The sequence below is a fragment of the Ictalurus punctatus genome, chromosome 11, assembly GCF_001660625.3.
Source record: "Ictalurus punctatus breed USDA103 chromosome 11, Coco_2.0, whole genome shotgun sequence".
NCBI classification, from domain to species: domain Eukaryota; kingdom Metazoa; phylum Chordata; class Actinopteri; order Siluriformes; family Ictaluridae; genus Ictalurus; species Ictalurus punctatus.
The window spans coordinates 9541199-9556127 of NC_030426.2; the positions used below are offsets into that span (position 1 = coordinate 9541199).

General features: G+C 38.4%; 1 protein-coding gene across 2 annotated transcripts in view; it reads right to left on the reverse strand.

Moving 5' to 3' along the window:
* The window catches only part of lrig2 (leucine-rich repeats and immunoglobulin-like domains 2), a 24635-nt gene extending 14495 nt beyond the window's left edge, over nucleotides 1-10140 (reverse strand). For both annotated transcript variants that reach the window (XM_017479677.2, XM_017479676.2), the window contains exons 1-11: nucleotides 9480-10140; nucleotides 7787-7861; nucleotides 6539-6673; nucleotides 5896-6036; nucleotides 5535-5678; nucleotides 5195-5338; nucleotides 4205-4348; nucleotides 3400-3480; nucleotides 1638-1709; nucleotides 1405-1473; nucleotides 1-65 (exon numbers count right to left, since the gene is read on the reverse strand). The exon at nucleotides 1-65 is cut by the window's left edge and continues 99 nt beyond it. In XM_017479677.2, the coding sequence (XP_017335166.1) occupies nucleotides 1-65; nucleotides 1405-1473; nucleotides 1638-1709; nucleotides 3400-3480; nucleotides 4205-4348; nucleotides 5195-5338; nucleotides 5535-5678; nucleotides 5896-6036; nucleotides 6539-6673; nucleotides 7787-7861; nucleotides 9480-9664 (1255 nt within the window). In that variant the 5' untranslated portion in view covers nucleotides 9665-10140. The remainder of the gene's footprint in view (nucleotides 66-1404; nucleotides 1474-1637; nucleotides 1710-3399; nucleotides 3481-4204; nucleotides 4349-5194; nucleotides 5339-5534; nucleotides 5679-5895; nucleotides 6037-6538; nucleotides 6674-7786; nucleotides 7862-9479) is intronic.
* Between the last annotated feature and the right edge of the window lie 4789 nt (nucleotides 10141-14929).

Below are 14929 nucleotides of genomic sequence, written 5' to 3' on the forward strand. Positions count from 1 at the left end.
CAACGAGCCATTGGCTGAGCCACCTCAGATTGCAGTCACAGAGGAGACCGCTGGTGTTCAACTCGCTAAGGGAATACAAACATATACAAATGTATCAAGGGCTTTGTTTTTTTATAGTGTTTCTTCTGCATCAGTGCTATTTCTTTTTGCGCTTTTCAGCTTGAAGACGTTTTGCTGAACAAAACAAAACTGAAACAGGAAGGAACAACTAGACAGACACACCTACTGGTGTGGTCTCGAGAATGTGACATCATGCTGATTTGTTTTTTAGGATGTAAATCAGTGGTCACCAACCCTGCTCCTTTAGATCTACCTTCTTGGAGACTTTAGCTCCAACCATAATCATTCCAACCTGACCATCTAATCATTGCCTTCTTGATTAACCAAAACAGGTGTGTTAGATTTAGGTTGGAGATGAAACCTGCAGGAAGGTAGATCTCAAGGAAGATGGTTGGTGATCACTAATATGAACAGCAAGAGGACATTAAATAGGATTTTTTTTTTTTTTTTTTTTTTAATAGCCAGCTGAATCTAATGAATTAGTTGCCATTAACAACCTAGCTACTATTTTGGGTCATCATTTTTAGTATATAAAAAACTATGGAATAATATTTTATTTTGTATGGCTAAAGATATAAAAAGTGGGGAGCAATAAGGTCTCTGAGAAGACAGCAAGACATTGAATGACTTAAGATTCAGCAATTAGATGCAAAAACTTTACTTTCCGAGCATTTCGAAAAAATCTTTTAGCTGTTAGTGAATGAACAAATTACATTAGGTAATCAAACTCGAGTCTGCACTCCTTTCTCCCTCTCGCTTTCTCTCTTTCAGTCACTTTCTCTATAAAAGGATATAGTGCTTATGGATAATTAGTATAGATTGACTTCCTTAAGTAGATTTTTTTTTTTTTTTAAATGTAATTCTTTCAGATCCTTTAAAATGTTTAAAAGTCCTTCTGCTCCTGACCTCGTCCTAAGCATGCAAGTACTACGTCCACATCGTATATTTAATGTTGGACATTGACTTTAAACAAAGAGTCCTTGCCAACAGTATATTGGATCTAGCAATGTAACTTGGCATGATGCCATTACCTAGAAAACCCTCTGCACCTTCTCCAGCATTGATTAACTTTATTTGAAGCATCCAACTGAAGACGCAAATGACATTTTTCAGATTATTTGTAAGCTATTACTTAGATTAAAAATGCTAGTGATTTACCCAGTGACCCCGCCACACCCCACCCTCCTACACGATCACTATAATAAAAATCTATTGTGGAGATGGAAAAATTTAATCCATGCATCTTAGGTAATATGTGCCTGTAGCTCAGATGGTATAATACAGCACAATACCCACACCATATGCAAGACATGATGATAGAAGAAAGAATATTTCCACTCTTACAGGGATTTGAGTTTCAAGCGAGATAATGCCTCAGGGTGAATAGAGATGATCCGGTTCTTACTCAAATCTCTGTGAAGACACAATTCACATTTATTAAAAAAAAATCACCTCATTGCTAGAGACATGAGACATTGATTCATATAGTAAAAAAGAAAAACTTAGATATCCCATAATATACTCTAAACAAAGCATAAACTTTCAACAAATTTTAAGGAGCATGAAAAGAGGCATACAAATGCTCTAGTTCTTTCAGACCCTCAAAAGCCTTCTCCGTGATGGTTCTGATGTTGTTCTTCTGAAGTACCCTGAGACACACACACACACACACAGGTTTAATTGCATATAATGTGAACAAGTCCATTAGGGGGCTGAATAATGAAAGAGTTAATGAAAGACTTGTTTTTATGCTGCACATGATTTCAGTCATAAGAATTTCTGACCTCTGACTACAAAAAAAAAAAAAGGCCCCTCTACTCGGAATGTCAGGAAGGTCTCCTCAACCCCGGGCTCAACATGGCAGCTCAAAACATCAACTGTGCATAAAATATCACTCCACTAGTTTAAAGACTGTACAGTAGAATCTACTTTAGATCAATTAACATTAGTTGGTTAAACCTATAACATACACGTACAGTTGGCCACACAGTTTGCTGTTTTGAGAAAGTAAATGCATCGTAAATTCGATCGCTAATGATAGCTGGCTAGCTTGTTGACAACAAAATGCACGTTGGATGCGTCCATGAGTTTTTCGCCATTTTGTAGCTTGAATACACGTAGCTCAAAAATGACCTTAAGACGTCCCACTTCTGAGTCAAATATAAACGCAGCACTAATCCACAATGAATGGCGAGAAGAAACAGACTGATACTTCCTGGATCGAAATACTGTACTATTAGATGTTAAAGTCAACCAGACAAGGAACATGAGAAGTCTGAGACAAGTGTGATTATCTCATATTTCAAAAGAATATATGAGGAGGATCTAAAGACCCTCAGAACTCAAATGGGACATGTGTACTCGACATAGTTGCAGGTTTTACCACTAGGTAGTAAATGTTTACATTTTATATTGAAGTGCTTTTAGGCATCTATGGGAAAACATCAGGGAAAGAACGTCCGCGAGAAGTGGTGCACCCAGAACTGGATCTTGCGCCATGACGATGCACCTGCACACAATGCGCTCTCAAGCAAGGATATAGCCAGAAATGAACGTGGCAAGTGCTTCACATTCACCGTAATCGCCAGATCTCACTCCTTGCGGCGAATTTTGTTCCCAAAACTAAAAATGAGACTGAAGGGGAAAAGATTCACCACCGCAGAAGAAATCCAGAAGGGAAAAAAAAAATAAATAAAAAAAATAAAAATAAATAAATAAAAAAAAACACCATAGGAGGTTCTAGACATGATGACAAAAGTTGACTACAGGAAATGTTTCCAGGAATGGGAGAAACGCTAAAGGGGCCTGAAACGTGGACCGGGCCCGTTTCTGTTAAAATGAGTACGCGAATAGCAGGAGGAGGGAGAGGGGCTGCAGCGGAGAGTCATATACGGAGTGACAGGATTGTATTCATGTTCTATCAAAAATAAACACTTTAATGTTGTTTAGCAATTTTGTATTTATTGACTGTTTAGAATTCAAACAATTTTTAAGCACCACTAGATAAAAAAAAAAATTACTATTGAAGGTTTTCCAGTACTTACATTTCAAAAAGCTAAATTCAAGCACATTGTACGAACCCTGTTCAACACACTAGATTTTTTTTAATCAGTTCTTCGTATACTAAGCTCCTATTGCACACCATCTCAAACACACACTCGTTAACAACCCTATCTCTTAAGCTAGCTAACATGACGTGAAAGACTATTATTAGTTATATCCATCGCAGAAGTATAAACTCCTCTTAATACATCATTCTGAGCCCAAAGGACTCCACACATAAAAACTGATAAGTTTAAAAAATAAATAAATAATTTTTAAAAGAAAGGTAGAACTTACAACGTGTTGAGCTTTTTCATGCCTGCAAACAAGCTGACCGTGTCCTCAATAACAAGAGATATGTCGTTGTTACGGATATCTCTGGGGAAGAAAAAAAAAATAGCATCACACAGTTAGAACAAAAGTTTAATTTTACAAAATCAATCACACTTTAAACTTCAATTCACATTCAAGTGAGCTCCATGTGAAAACTCCGTTATCTGTTGTGCATCTAGAAAGGAAGGTTTGTGATGATGGCACACATGTAGAAGTGTTGTGAGAATATAGTTGGGTTCTTTAAAAAGTAATGCAAATTCAACCACATGAGCAAGACAGGAAATAGATGGCATGGGTATGCTGACAGTCTGTTTCCCCAGTATGGAATAAAATTCCTCTGTGTGTGATAATCTAGTACACTGAACAGTATTGCAAAAACAACAACAACAACAACAACAACAACAAATCTACATGAATAATTTAAAAAGCCTAACATCCAGGAGTGTTAACATGACAAGTCAAATCTTGAGCTGGACAGTGACGCATGGTCAAGCAGATGTCCATGGTATACACCAGACTGCATTTACAGTAAACCACAATTTACCCGTTCATTCCCCACATCTGTCCATTTGAACGCATTAGGTTTGGCACTAATATTCTGCAAAGAGTATCACAGGGGAAATGTGGCTACTCAGAAGACGACAGTTCGCCCTCGGCACCTCGGGGCAAAGTCTCTATAACAGCGTGTGTGTGTGAAGTCTGTTGAAGACATAGCCCATGGCATGAGCACTAGCTTTAAACTCTGTGTGTGCGAGATGTGTGTTCGTACAGTGTGCGGACGTTTGCCAGGCTGTCGAAAACTCCCTCTCCCAGATGCGTTATGCGATTCTCGCCCAGGTTTAGACTCTGCAGCAGCCCAAGGCTAGAGAAAGCCCAGTCCTCCAGACGACTCAAGTGATTATAGGACAGATCTCTGATAAACACACACACACACACACACACACACACAATGATTAGAAAGCTTAGTGATGCCTTTTAAAGGAGTACTCCAGCACTTAATCAATCTAATCTCAATATAGCACATCTGTAGCATCTGTGTGATCCCATGAACAATAATTCTAACTCGTTTCCCTGTAGTAAGAAAGAGAAAATCTGTGTACTCAAAACTGAATTTGAATGAATATTTAGGGGCGGGTGTTAGGGCAGCCCAAATCATGTATGCAAACCAGGTTTCAAAAGCACTTTAATGAACCGTGGAGACAAAGGTATTTGTAAATTAAGCATAAGGGACAAATTTGTCATTACGTTTTGAACACAAGTAACCAGAACTGGTAAGACTTTCTCATGTCTGCTTCATGCTTTATTTTTTATTTTTTTTATTTTACAATGTAATGATTGCAGCTTCAAATTTATTTTATATACACTTGCTGTTTCTCGACATCCCCATCTACTGCATAACTGCCCCTAGGGTTTCATTAAGAGTTTCAAGCAAGCTGTTCTTTTCTCTTTATAAGAAAATACATCAAAAATATTAATCTATAATAATAGTGAAAACGTTACAGGTGCCTTAGATTGAAAAAACATTGATTACTTATTATCATCGTCATCATCATCTCCCACCTGAATAGAAAGACTTCTAATATAAGCTCTCTCAGCTCCAGCACCATAACCTCTCCTCTTGACTGTTTAGTACTTTAACATGCCATTAGCTCTGTAGCGGCTAAGTAAGTTAATCTATTAAACTGGGTACTTCAGACTGGAGGGTCATCGAGAGTACAACTGAAACCCTGTAGAGCAAGGGAACATGTATATGACTCACAGTTCTTCCAGGCGGCGGCAGAACTCCCAGGCGTCGGCTCGGACGAGACCGATGTTGTTGTGGCTGAGTCGGAGCGCACGGAGCATGTGCAGGCCATACAGCCAGCCCTTATTTAACTCGGTGAGATTATTGTGCTCCAGCTCCCTGTACAGAGAAACATCAAAACACTAACCCAACATTGAAGGCGACATAACACAGGAGTCTACAATCCCAATCCTGGAGAGCTGGAGATTCATTAACAGGGTTAGTAGAGGAGTTAAAGCAGTGAAATCAGTAAACTATGGATAGGTCTCGAATTGATGACCTGAAATCTGACTTGTGAAGTGTAGCATCCACTCACAATTCCTCCATATCAGCAAGTCCAAAAAGAGCTCCATCCATCAACTTCGTGATGCCGTTCCTCTGCATCTTCAGAGACTTCAGAGCCTTCAGTTCTTTGAAGATCAAACTGTCTACTACTCTGATCTTATTGCGTTTTAACTCCCTAATACAGAGGAGACAGATTTCATTCCACAGTCAGTGCATGATTATCCCATCGTACTAAAAAAAAAAAAAAAGACCAATAGCAACAGTACTAATAAGCAAGCTAAGCATCTCTTAATAAACTTTGCATGTGATGCAATGAGAACTTTAATGCGAAATGATGTTTTTAAAGCAAATATTTAAGCTACAAGAGCAGAATAATGAATGATTCTACTTACAGAATTTGCAGTTGAGGCAGAGTGAACACTTTAACGGACAGTAGTGATAGCCGGTTTCTGTTGATCTTCAGCACCAAAAGAGAGCTGATGTTATTAAAGCAATCCGGCTCTAGAGAGCTGATTTTGTTGTTGCTCAGATTCCTGAATAAACATACCAAAGAAATCACTGAGCTATATTGGCTATTAAAACATTATTTAAAAAAAAAAAGAGAGAAAAAAAACAACAAAATACAAATTACCCCGAAACAAAATTAGAAACTGTAATACCTTCTTCAGAACTTTAACATGATCAATTAAATGAAATAATTTTGGAGAAATTAATACCATTTTTAAATCAGCATAATAGATCCACTCAACGCCTGTTTAATACAGTGCAAAGGCAAACTGCAAATGCAGTATGCAGGAATATAATCACTATGTAGTACTTCATGATTTTAGTACTACAAGAGCCAGTCTGGTCGAAGCCAAAATGCCAGAGGGATCTTTATAATAAGAGCAAATTACAGATATTACAGAGCCTTAATTTTGTCTAGAAGGGTTTTTATTCTGCTAGAGATTGTGATATTAGATTTTGAAAGACAGATCAGGGGTAAAATTTTTTTTATTATAAATAAATAAATAAATAAATATTTAAAAAATGTACAGGTATTTTAGCTGCATAGGAGGAAATGATCCAGCTTTCAGCTCGGAGATGGAGTTGGAGCTCAGATCCAGACTTTCCAGGACTGAATAGGGAAGAAGCTGTTCAGCGACCACTTCAGAGATTCGGTTATACACCCTGAACACACAAACAAAAGGGCAAAACATCACTGTTCCTAATCATTTCACCAAAGTCTTTGGTCATTTATGCAGTGCATCTGTTTTAATTGACAAATCTATCAGAACAGATTAGTTCTTTCCAAACATGACAACAATTGATTCATTCAGCAAAATGCCTCTGACCCACAGAAAAATGGGGTTTTGTTGTTGTTTTTTTAGCCACATTACCCCCCAATTTGGTCATTTGCCAATTCCCACCCACCAGCGAGCTCTCCCCTTTCACGACAGCCACCAACCTGGGACAGTGAGAGCTAGCAAAAGCTTTCTCCGAGATGTGAGAAGCCAGTAGGGCTGGGTGCTATATCGATATAATAATGATATCGTGTTAAATGATTACGCAATACACTTTTCTGTGATATCGTTGGTATGGTGATGTATTATTCATGTTTTTAATAATTACTAATTAAATGGTACTAAATGGACGCCGTTGATTTTACTTCTTCATATTTGTAGGCATTAAATCGTTAGCTAAATATACATAAACACACATACATACATACATACACACATATATATACATATATATATACATATACATATATATATATATATATACATATACATATATATATATATATATACATATACACATATATATATATATATATATATATATATATACACACACATATATATATATCTCATGACACACATCGTGTATCGTAGAAACGTCCTCAAGTATCGTGATATGATATTTCATCATATCGCCCAGCCCTAGAAGCCAGTTACTGCATCTTTTCAAACTGCTTCATATGCTATGTCACAGGGCCGTGCAACAGACTCAAATGAAAGTGCTATCTACAATCTTCTGCATACATGAGGTCACAGAGCCCCACGATTGGCTAGGGTCAGCTTTACTGACAGAGGAGAGAGAAGCAGCATCCCTCCCACCCAGACAGAGCAGCCAATTTTGCTGTCTTGAACTCCAGGTCACTGATAACTGTGGTGTATTTGGATTCAAACCAAAGATCTCCCAGCAATATGGCAAACACTTGATAATGCTTACACAGAAGCAAAAAAGATTGCAGGATATTGCATCAATCTGATGAAGGGTGATTAAAGAGGTACTTACAGAGACAACACAGTGATGTTTGAGGAAGCATCTCCAAGAAAAGGCACACCTGAGAGCTCATTATTATTCAGAGACCTAAAAACAAAGAACAGTTCCGCATTATGAATAGAAGGGAAATAAAGAAGTACTGGTATGACATATTAACAGTATGTTAACGATCCAAATCAATCATGGTATAATGTTAGTCTTTGGATAGAACAACTTCAAAAATATTTTAAAGGTAAACTTCTTAAAAGAACTGCACTTCAGTAGTTTTTTTAATGTAGAAACATTAGCCCTATCAATCAAAACTGTGACGAAACGAGCAAGATAGATCAGAGAACCAGATACAACCTATTTCACATCTGATTCAAAATGTTAACTGGGATCTCAGGTATCAGGTCATACCCACCAATCCTTAATTTATACACTTATTCATAATATAAACATTGAGCACACTGATTTAAACATAAGCCCTAAGTGGCCATACATTATTGTTTTTAATATCTTTGTTTTCTCGTGACCACAACTTAATTTTCCTCATGATCGCGACATAAAAAAATAAATAAAAAAGGCTTAAAAGCATTTACATGGCATCTTTCAAACATCATCCTGTAGCCATGCAGATGTCCTGGTCCCCCAGTTTAGCTGGCAATGAAGGTTCGCTATTATTGTCTTTGATGTGAACATTGTAGACCTGACAGCTTCCTCTCAAGTCTAAGACACTGATATGGAAGTTGGAAATCACTGATAAGACATAGAGCTATTTTAGCTTGAGCAACTCCCTGATCAAAGTAAAAATGAATCTGTTCATCCACGTAGCTGCGGGACGGTGCTACTCTTTTACTGTCTCCAGAACAATAAAAATAACATATGTTGAGTACACAGAAACTCATGATCACAAGAAAACTTTACATTGAGATCACAGGAAAATAAAGTCATTATCATGAGAAAACATGAAAGAAATATTATTATTATTATTAATAATGAGAATAATAATAATAATAATAATAATAATAATAATAATAATAATAAGTGTATGGCCTCTTAAGGCTTCCATAGATTTACCACATACACCCACAGCTTAAATAAAACATACCCTAATTACCTTCATATCCTAATTTATGTGGATGTAATGGCAATAACCCCATTAAAACAAAAGGACTGAAATTGAAAGGAAAGAATTTTTCAAAACCTTTTTCATCTGTGAATTTAATTTGATACTTTATGCTTTAAACTTTCACACTTTATGACCCAGATCTTGGATGAATAAGGGTCACAGTCTGTTCTATAAAACGTAGGCTATCAATAACAGTTATACTTCATGGAATGCAAACCGTCTTGAATTTTCATTTTTGATATCATCAGTAAGGAAATCTTTTCTGTATCACGGTATACCGTCAAACTGGTTTAGTGTTATAACCTTACACTGCAATTAAAAGCAGAAATGAATACAAACTACAAAAAAAGTGAAAGGCTGGCGAAGCCCGGTTTTGACTGTAGTGCGTCTGTGTAAATATTTTTCATTAAAGTATTTTAAAAATGAATGCTTCTGCGTTACCAACCCGAAGAACAAACACTAATGAAAAAAGTTACTACTTTTATTTAAGCTAACACTGGTCTGTGTACTAGCGTTAGCCACGAGAGGCTCCACCGCAGTCCAGCCTTCAGAGCATGTAAACAACCACCGCGCTCAACTCGGCCTGGGACTTACACATGAGTGACCCATGCTGGGATTCCCACAGGAGGGTCAGACAGCGTTTTCCGACTGCAGTCCAAAAGTTTAGTCCCGTCTGCAGTTTCTGAACAGGTACAGGCTGACGGACACGGGTCCAGGCCCACAGCAGCACTCAGTATGATCATGAACAGGGCCTGGGGGATGGGCCAACCCGCCGCCATTTTGACTCTCTCACTCACGAACAGTTTTTATTTACGGCATTAATAGGACAAGACAAAAAAAAAATAAGTTTTATTATGCCTCTAAATCAGCGGCTGGGTTTCCAATATAATCGACTGCTGTAATAAATCCGCTTCGAAATAAAAACCAAAGCATCTCTGATCCATAGCTGGGCTTTTTCCCGTTCTTTCCCCCGGAATTCCCTTCTCCTTCCGCCTTCCAGTCTGCAGCAGCTCGGATAACTGTTTCCTCAGCGAGGCGTCAAACGGCCCGCAAAGTACCAAAGTCCCTGTCAAGTAGCGTAAAATAGTCCATCATATATAAACTTGCCCGAGAGCAACATAACGCGTTGCCACAATGGCCCTTGTTTTCAAACACGCTTCCATGACTTTTCTGCAAAGGAAAACAAAAGCGTTTTTCCCAAGACGACATGCGATCTCCTGTGCGCTATAGCGCCCCCGCTCATCCGCGCATGCGCACTGCAGCTTAGCGCCATGCGCCAGTTTCTCTGCAGATGGCGATGGAGAAGCGTCTACCTTTACATTTCTACGAAATATCTGAAAACATATGCTCATTCTAAAGCTGTTATCAGATAATTGATCAAACCGATGAACATACAAAGGTAGCTACACTACTGTAATCTTATATTTGCCACATCTATTGTAATCATACACATGTAAATTGTAAAATATTTCAGATGGAAGCAGTACACTAAGGAAAAGTAGAAATTGGGGGTGTAACGATAGGTACACTCAGGTCACGATTTCGATTCGATTGTCGGATTATATTTTTAACAAAATTTGAATTAATTAAAATTAGGACCGAAACAACGCTTTTTTATTTCTGAATCATAAACGATGTGTATTTTTGTATGTATAAAACTAAACTATAAGAAAATAGCACATGCATTGAAAATGCCCGTTTCTACCATTAGGGCAATAATTAAAACGTTCCAGTCAACTGGAAATGTTATGAATTAACTTAGAATTGGACATATATCTATATTATCTCAACACATTGTGAAGAAGATGGTTCAAGTGGTTTAAAAAATCTCCAAGGATCATTGCTGGAGAATTGCAGAAGTTAGTTGCATCTTGGGGTCAGAAAGTCTCCAAAACTACAATCCGAAGTCACCTACATCACAAGATATTTGGAAGGGTTTCAAGAAAAAAGCCTCTACTCTCATCCAAAAACAAACTCAAGCATCTTCAGTTTGTCAGACACTACTGGAACTTCATATGGGATCGGGTTCTATGGTCAGATGAAACCAAAATAGAGCTTTTTGGCACACACAGAGAGGTAGCCATGTGCGTCTAAGTACCCTAAGTACCTCATGCCCACGGTTAAATATGGTGGTGGGTCTTTAATATTTTGGGGCTGTTTTTCTGTCACATGACCTGAACATTTTGTTAGGATACATGGCATCATGGACTCCTCTGCCTGAAAACCTGACTGCCTCTGCCAGAAAGCTTAAAATGGGCCGTGGTTGGATCTTCCAGCAGGGCAATGATCCAAAACATACATCAAAATCAACACAAAAATGGCTTACTGACCACAAAATCAAGGTCCTGCCATGGCCATCCCAGTTCCCTGACTTGAGAATCATAGAAAACCTGTGGGGTGAACTGAGGAGGAGAGTCCACCAGCATGGACCTTAAAATTTGACAGATTTGTAGAGATTCTGTATGGAGGAATGATCTCACATCCCTTGTCATGTATTCTCCAACCTCATCAGGCATTATAGGAGAAGAATCAGAGCTGTTATCTTGGCAAAGGGAGGTAGCACAAAGTATTGACTATGAAGGTGCCAATAATTGTTGTACACCTAAAGATCTATTATAATTATACATAAATATTTGTGAACAAATGTAATAGTTTTTTAATTAAAAGCTTAAACAATAAAAAAAAAATTCACAGCCTTCTTTGCCAAGGGCACTGCACAACGGAGACAAGGAGACGGATACAAATATGTGTGTATATATATACATATATATGTATATATATATATATATATATATATATACACCACATGTATATCACAGGGCACACTCACACACGCATTCATACTCTACAGACACTTTGGACATGCCAATCAACCTACCATGCATGTCTTTGGACTGGGGGAGGAAACCCCCACAGCACAGGGAGAACATGCAAACTTCACACACACAGGGCCACAGTGGGAATCAAACCCCCAACCCTGGAGGTGTGAGGCAAACATGCTACCCACTAAGCCACCATGTGTTAAGCAATAAATCCTTTCTCAAATACCATTTCCAGTTTGTCTCAAATAATCCGAATGAGTCAGAGAACTGACTGCAGTATTGAAGTGTGAGTCCCAATCACCAACCAAAACTTCAACCATTGGGACATACACCTAGCCAGAATTTAACATGCAGAATTTTGTAAAAGCATTCTTCATGCACACAGAAACACAACATATAATGACTTAAGTTTAATCTCCTCCCTGATGCTTATGGATGAGTTATATAAGGTCTAGAGTATATGAAGAACCAAATGAAAAAAGTGTGATCTCCAAGTGCACCAATTTTAATCTCCAAAAGAAACTAATAATTAAATAATGAAAAGATAACAATAGAATTTCCCATTTGACATTGTGTATTTTCTTTTTTAATAATATTTAAATTAAGAAATATTGAAACAACAGGGAAATTAATAATGTCTAGTAATTATTCAAAACATAAACTGGTTTAGCCACTTAATATGTATCTGTGATAACGAAAATCCAGGAACAAGAATTTAGAACAAAGGACCTACGCATCCTGGTATAAAAATACATACATACATCTACACAACTGATAACAAAAACAGGGTGCACCAAAAGATTACAAACAAGGCTGGAAGTGCACAGACTGTGTAATCTGGCAACATTTATAGGTCTCTGAAATCTACACACCAGCACGTTCGCCTCACACCTCCATGGTTGGGGATTCGATTCTCGCCATTGCCTGTGTATGCGGAGTTTGCATGTTTCGGCACTCCTGTTTCCTCCCCCAGCACAAAGACATGCATAGTAGGCTGGCATGTTCAAATTGTCTGTAGTGTATGAATGGGAATGTGAATGTGCCCTGTAATGGATTGGACCACCGTCCAGGGTACCCAGACTTGTGCTCCATGCCCCCTGGGATAGACTCCAGGCTCCCCATGACCCAGTAGGATAAGTGTTATAGGAAATGGATGGATTGATGTTATTTAATCTAATTAATGAGCTAAATATTTGGCAGGGAATGTCTCCCATAGGCTATATACACTGTCTGACTAAATAGGCCTTATCTTGTCTCGGTTTGTCTTGTTTTGAACACCACCTACGCTTTGGGTGCAGAAATTAATGAGGCTTAAATGCCTTGCTAAAGTTGTTTTTATCTGGTCTTTATCTTGTTGTTTTATCTGTTTCTACAAGGTGTATATGACAGCATATGGAGGACACCATTGTCAAATGTAGCTGGCAGATTATTGCACTGCAGATTTAAATTTTAAAGATTAAATATTAAAGATTAAAAAAGAATGTAAACTGATGCTAAGGTGAATGTTAGTTTAGGGGTAGCTTATTCTGTGTAGATTCTAGAAATGCTACTCAGGTGGAGAAATCAACAACTGTTGTACAGAGGTAGAGGTGTGAGGCAAGCCTGCACATGCACACCCAAGGATTATCTACATAGGTTAGCCTGATGTTCCTGTTATAGGGTTAAAACTGAAGAGTAGACTCCAGCCGTGGCTTTGCATATCTCAGATGTCCTGACACGTTGATAATTTTACTGAAGCATTACTGACATTTGCATGAATTCTCTGCAGTCATACAGAAGCTTATTCTCACAGTTCTTCTTCAGATATCTTTTCTCACATTGAGTATGGTATGGAAACAGTCATACAATTCCCAAAACGACACGGCTCTGGAACTGCCAGCAAAACGCCCCCACAGAGCCATCTGTTTTCCCTTTAATTTGTAGGCAGGTGACAAATTAAAGAAAAAAAAAACCCATTATGTTACACTGGTTACTGTGTGGGGGCATTTTGCTGCCATGGTTTGGGTCCACTTGTCCCCTTAGAAGAAAGGGTCAATGCAAATCAGTGGTGAAGACTCTCTGAAGTCAACTTGACTCTTTTGGACTGTTTCTGTAATCTGTGAATTTCTCCTCTTTGATACATCCATCCATCCATTTTCTGTAATGCTTACCTTACACAGGGTCAGGAGGGGGGCCTGGAGCATATCCCACGAAACTCAGGGCACAAGGCAGGGGATGGGGTGCCAACCCTTTGCAGGGCACAATTGCACACACAATCACACACCCATTCACACACTATAGACAATTTAGAGATGCCAATCAGCCTACAACGCATGTCTTTGGACAGGGGGAGGAAACCAGAGTACCCAATGGAAACCCCCAATGCAGGGGAGAACATGCAAGCTCTGCTAACCACTAAAACACCGCACCCCCCTCCCTCGCTCCCTCTCTATCTATCTATCTATCTATCTATCAACAACATTTGTAAATACAGACTAATGAAGACTTTCACAGGTCTGAGAATCTTCTTGATAACAAGTACATGTGAATAAGAAATGGACGGTAGCCAAAAATGAAAAAAAAAAAAAAAAAACCCTCATAGGCCTGTATAAGAAGACCTGTGAAGCATAGCCAGGTGGTCCATGATATATACAGCGTGTCCCAAAAGTCTCCATATATAGCGGAAATTAATACTTCTTAGCAAAATGTAACTTTATTTACAAAACATCCTCTATATCAGGGATGTACCACACTGGAAAGGGCCAGTGTGGGTGTATGTTTTCATTCTAACCAAGCAGAAGCCACATTTCTCCCACATTTCTGGGGTTATGCATGTATCTGCATGTCCATTGCAACCTTGTGAGGTTGTAATCATAAATTCAATGATCTTTTTGTGTTTTTTTTGCCCAGAAAACACTTGTATCGCTTCATAAACTCAATTAAGCCACTGGAGTCACATGGATTACTTTTATGATGCCTTCATGAACTTTTTGGAGCTTGATAGTTTTGATTACATGGACTGTAAATGGAGGGACAGACATCTCCCAGGTTTCATTAAAAATGTCTTCATTTGTGTTCCAAAGATGAATGAATGTCTTTTGGGTCTGGAACAAAATAATTTTCATTCGAGCCCCCAGGCAAATGTGCGAACCACTAAGCCTGTTAAAACTATCCTGTTTACTGAGCATGAACTAGAAGACAGGTGAACACACGCCCACGCTTTTATATTCACTCAACCAGACT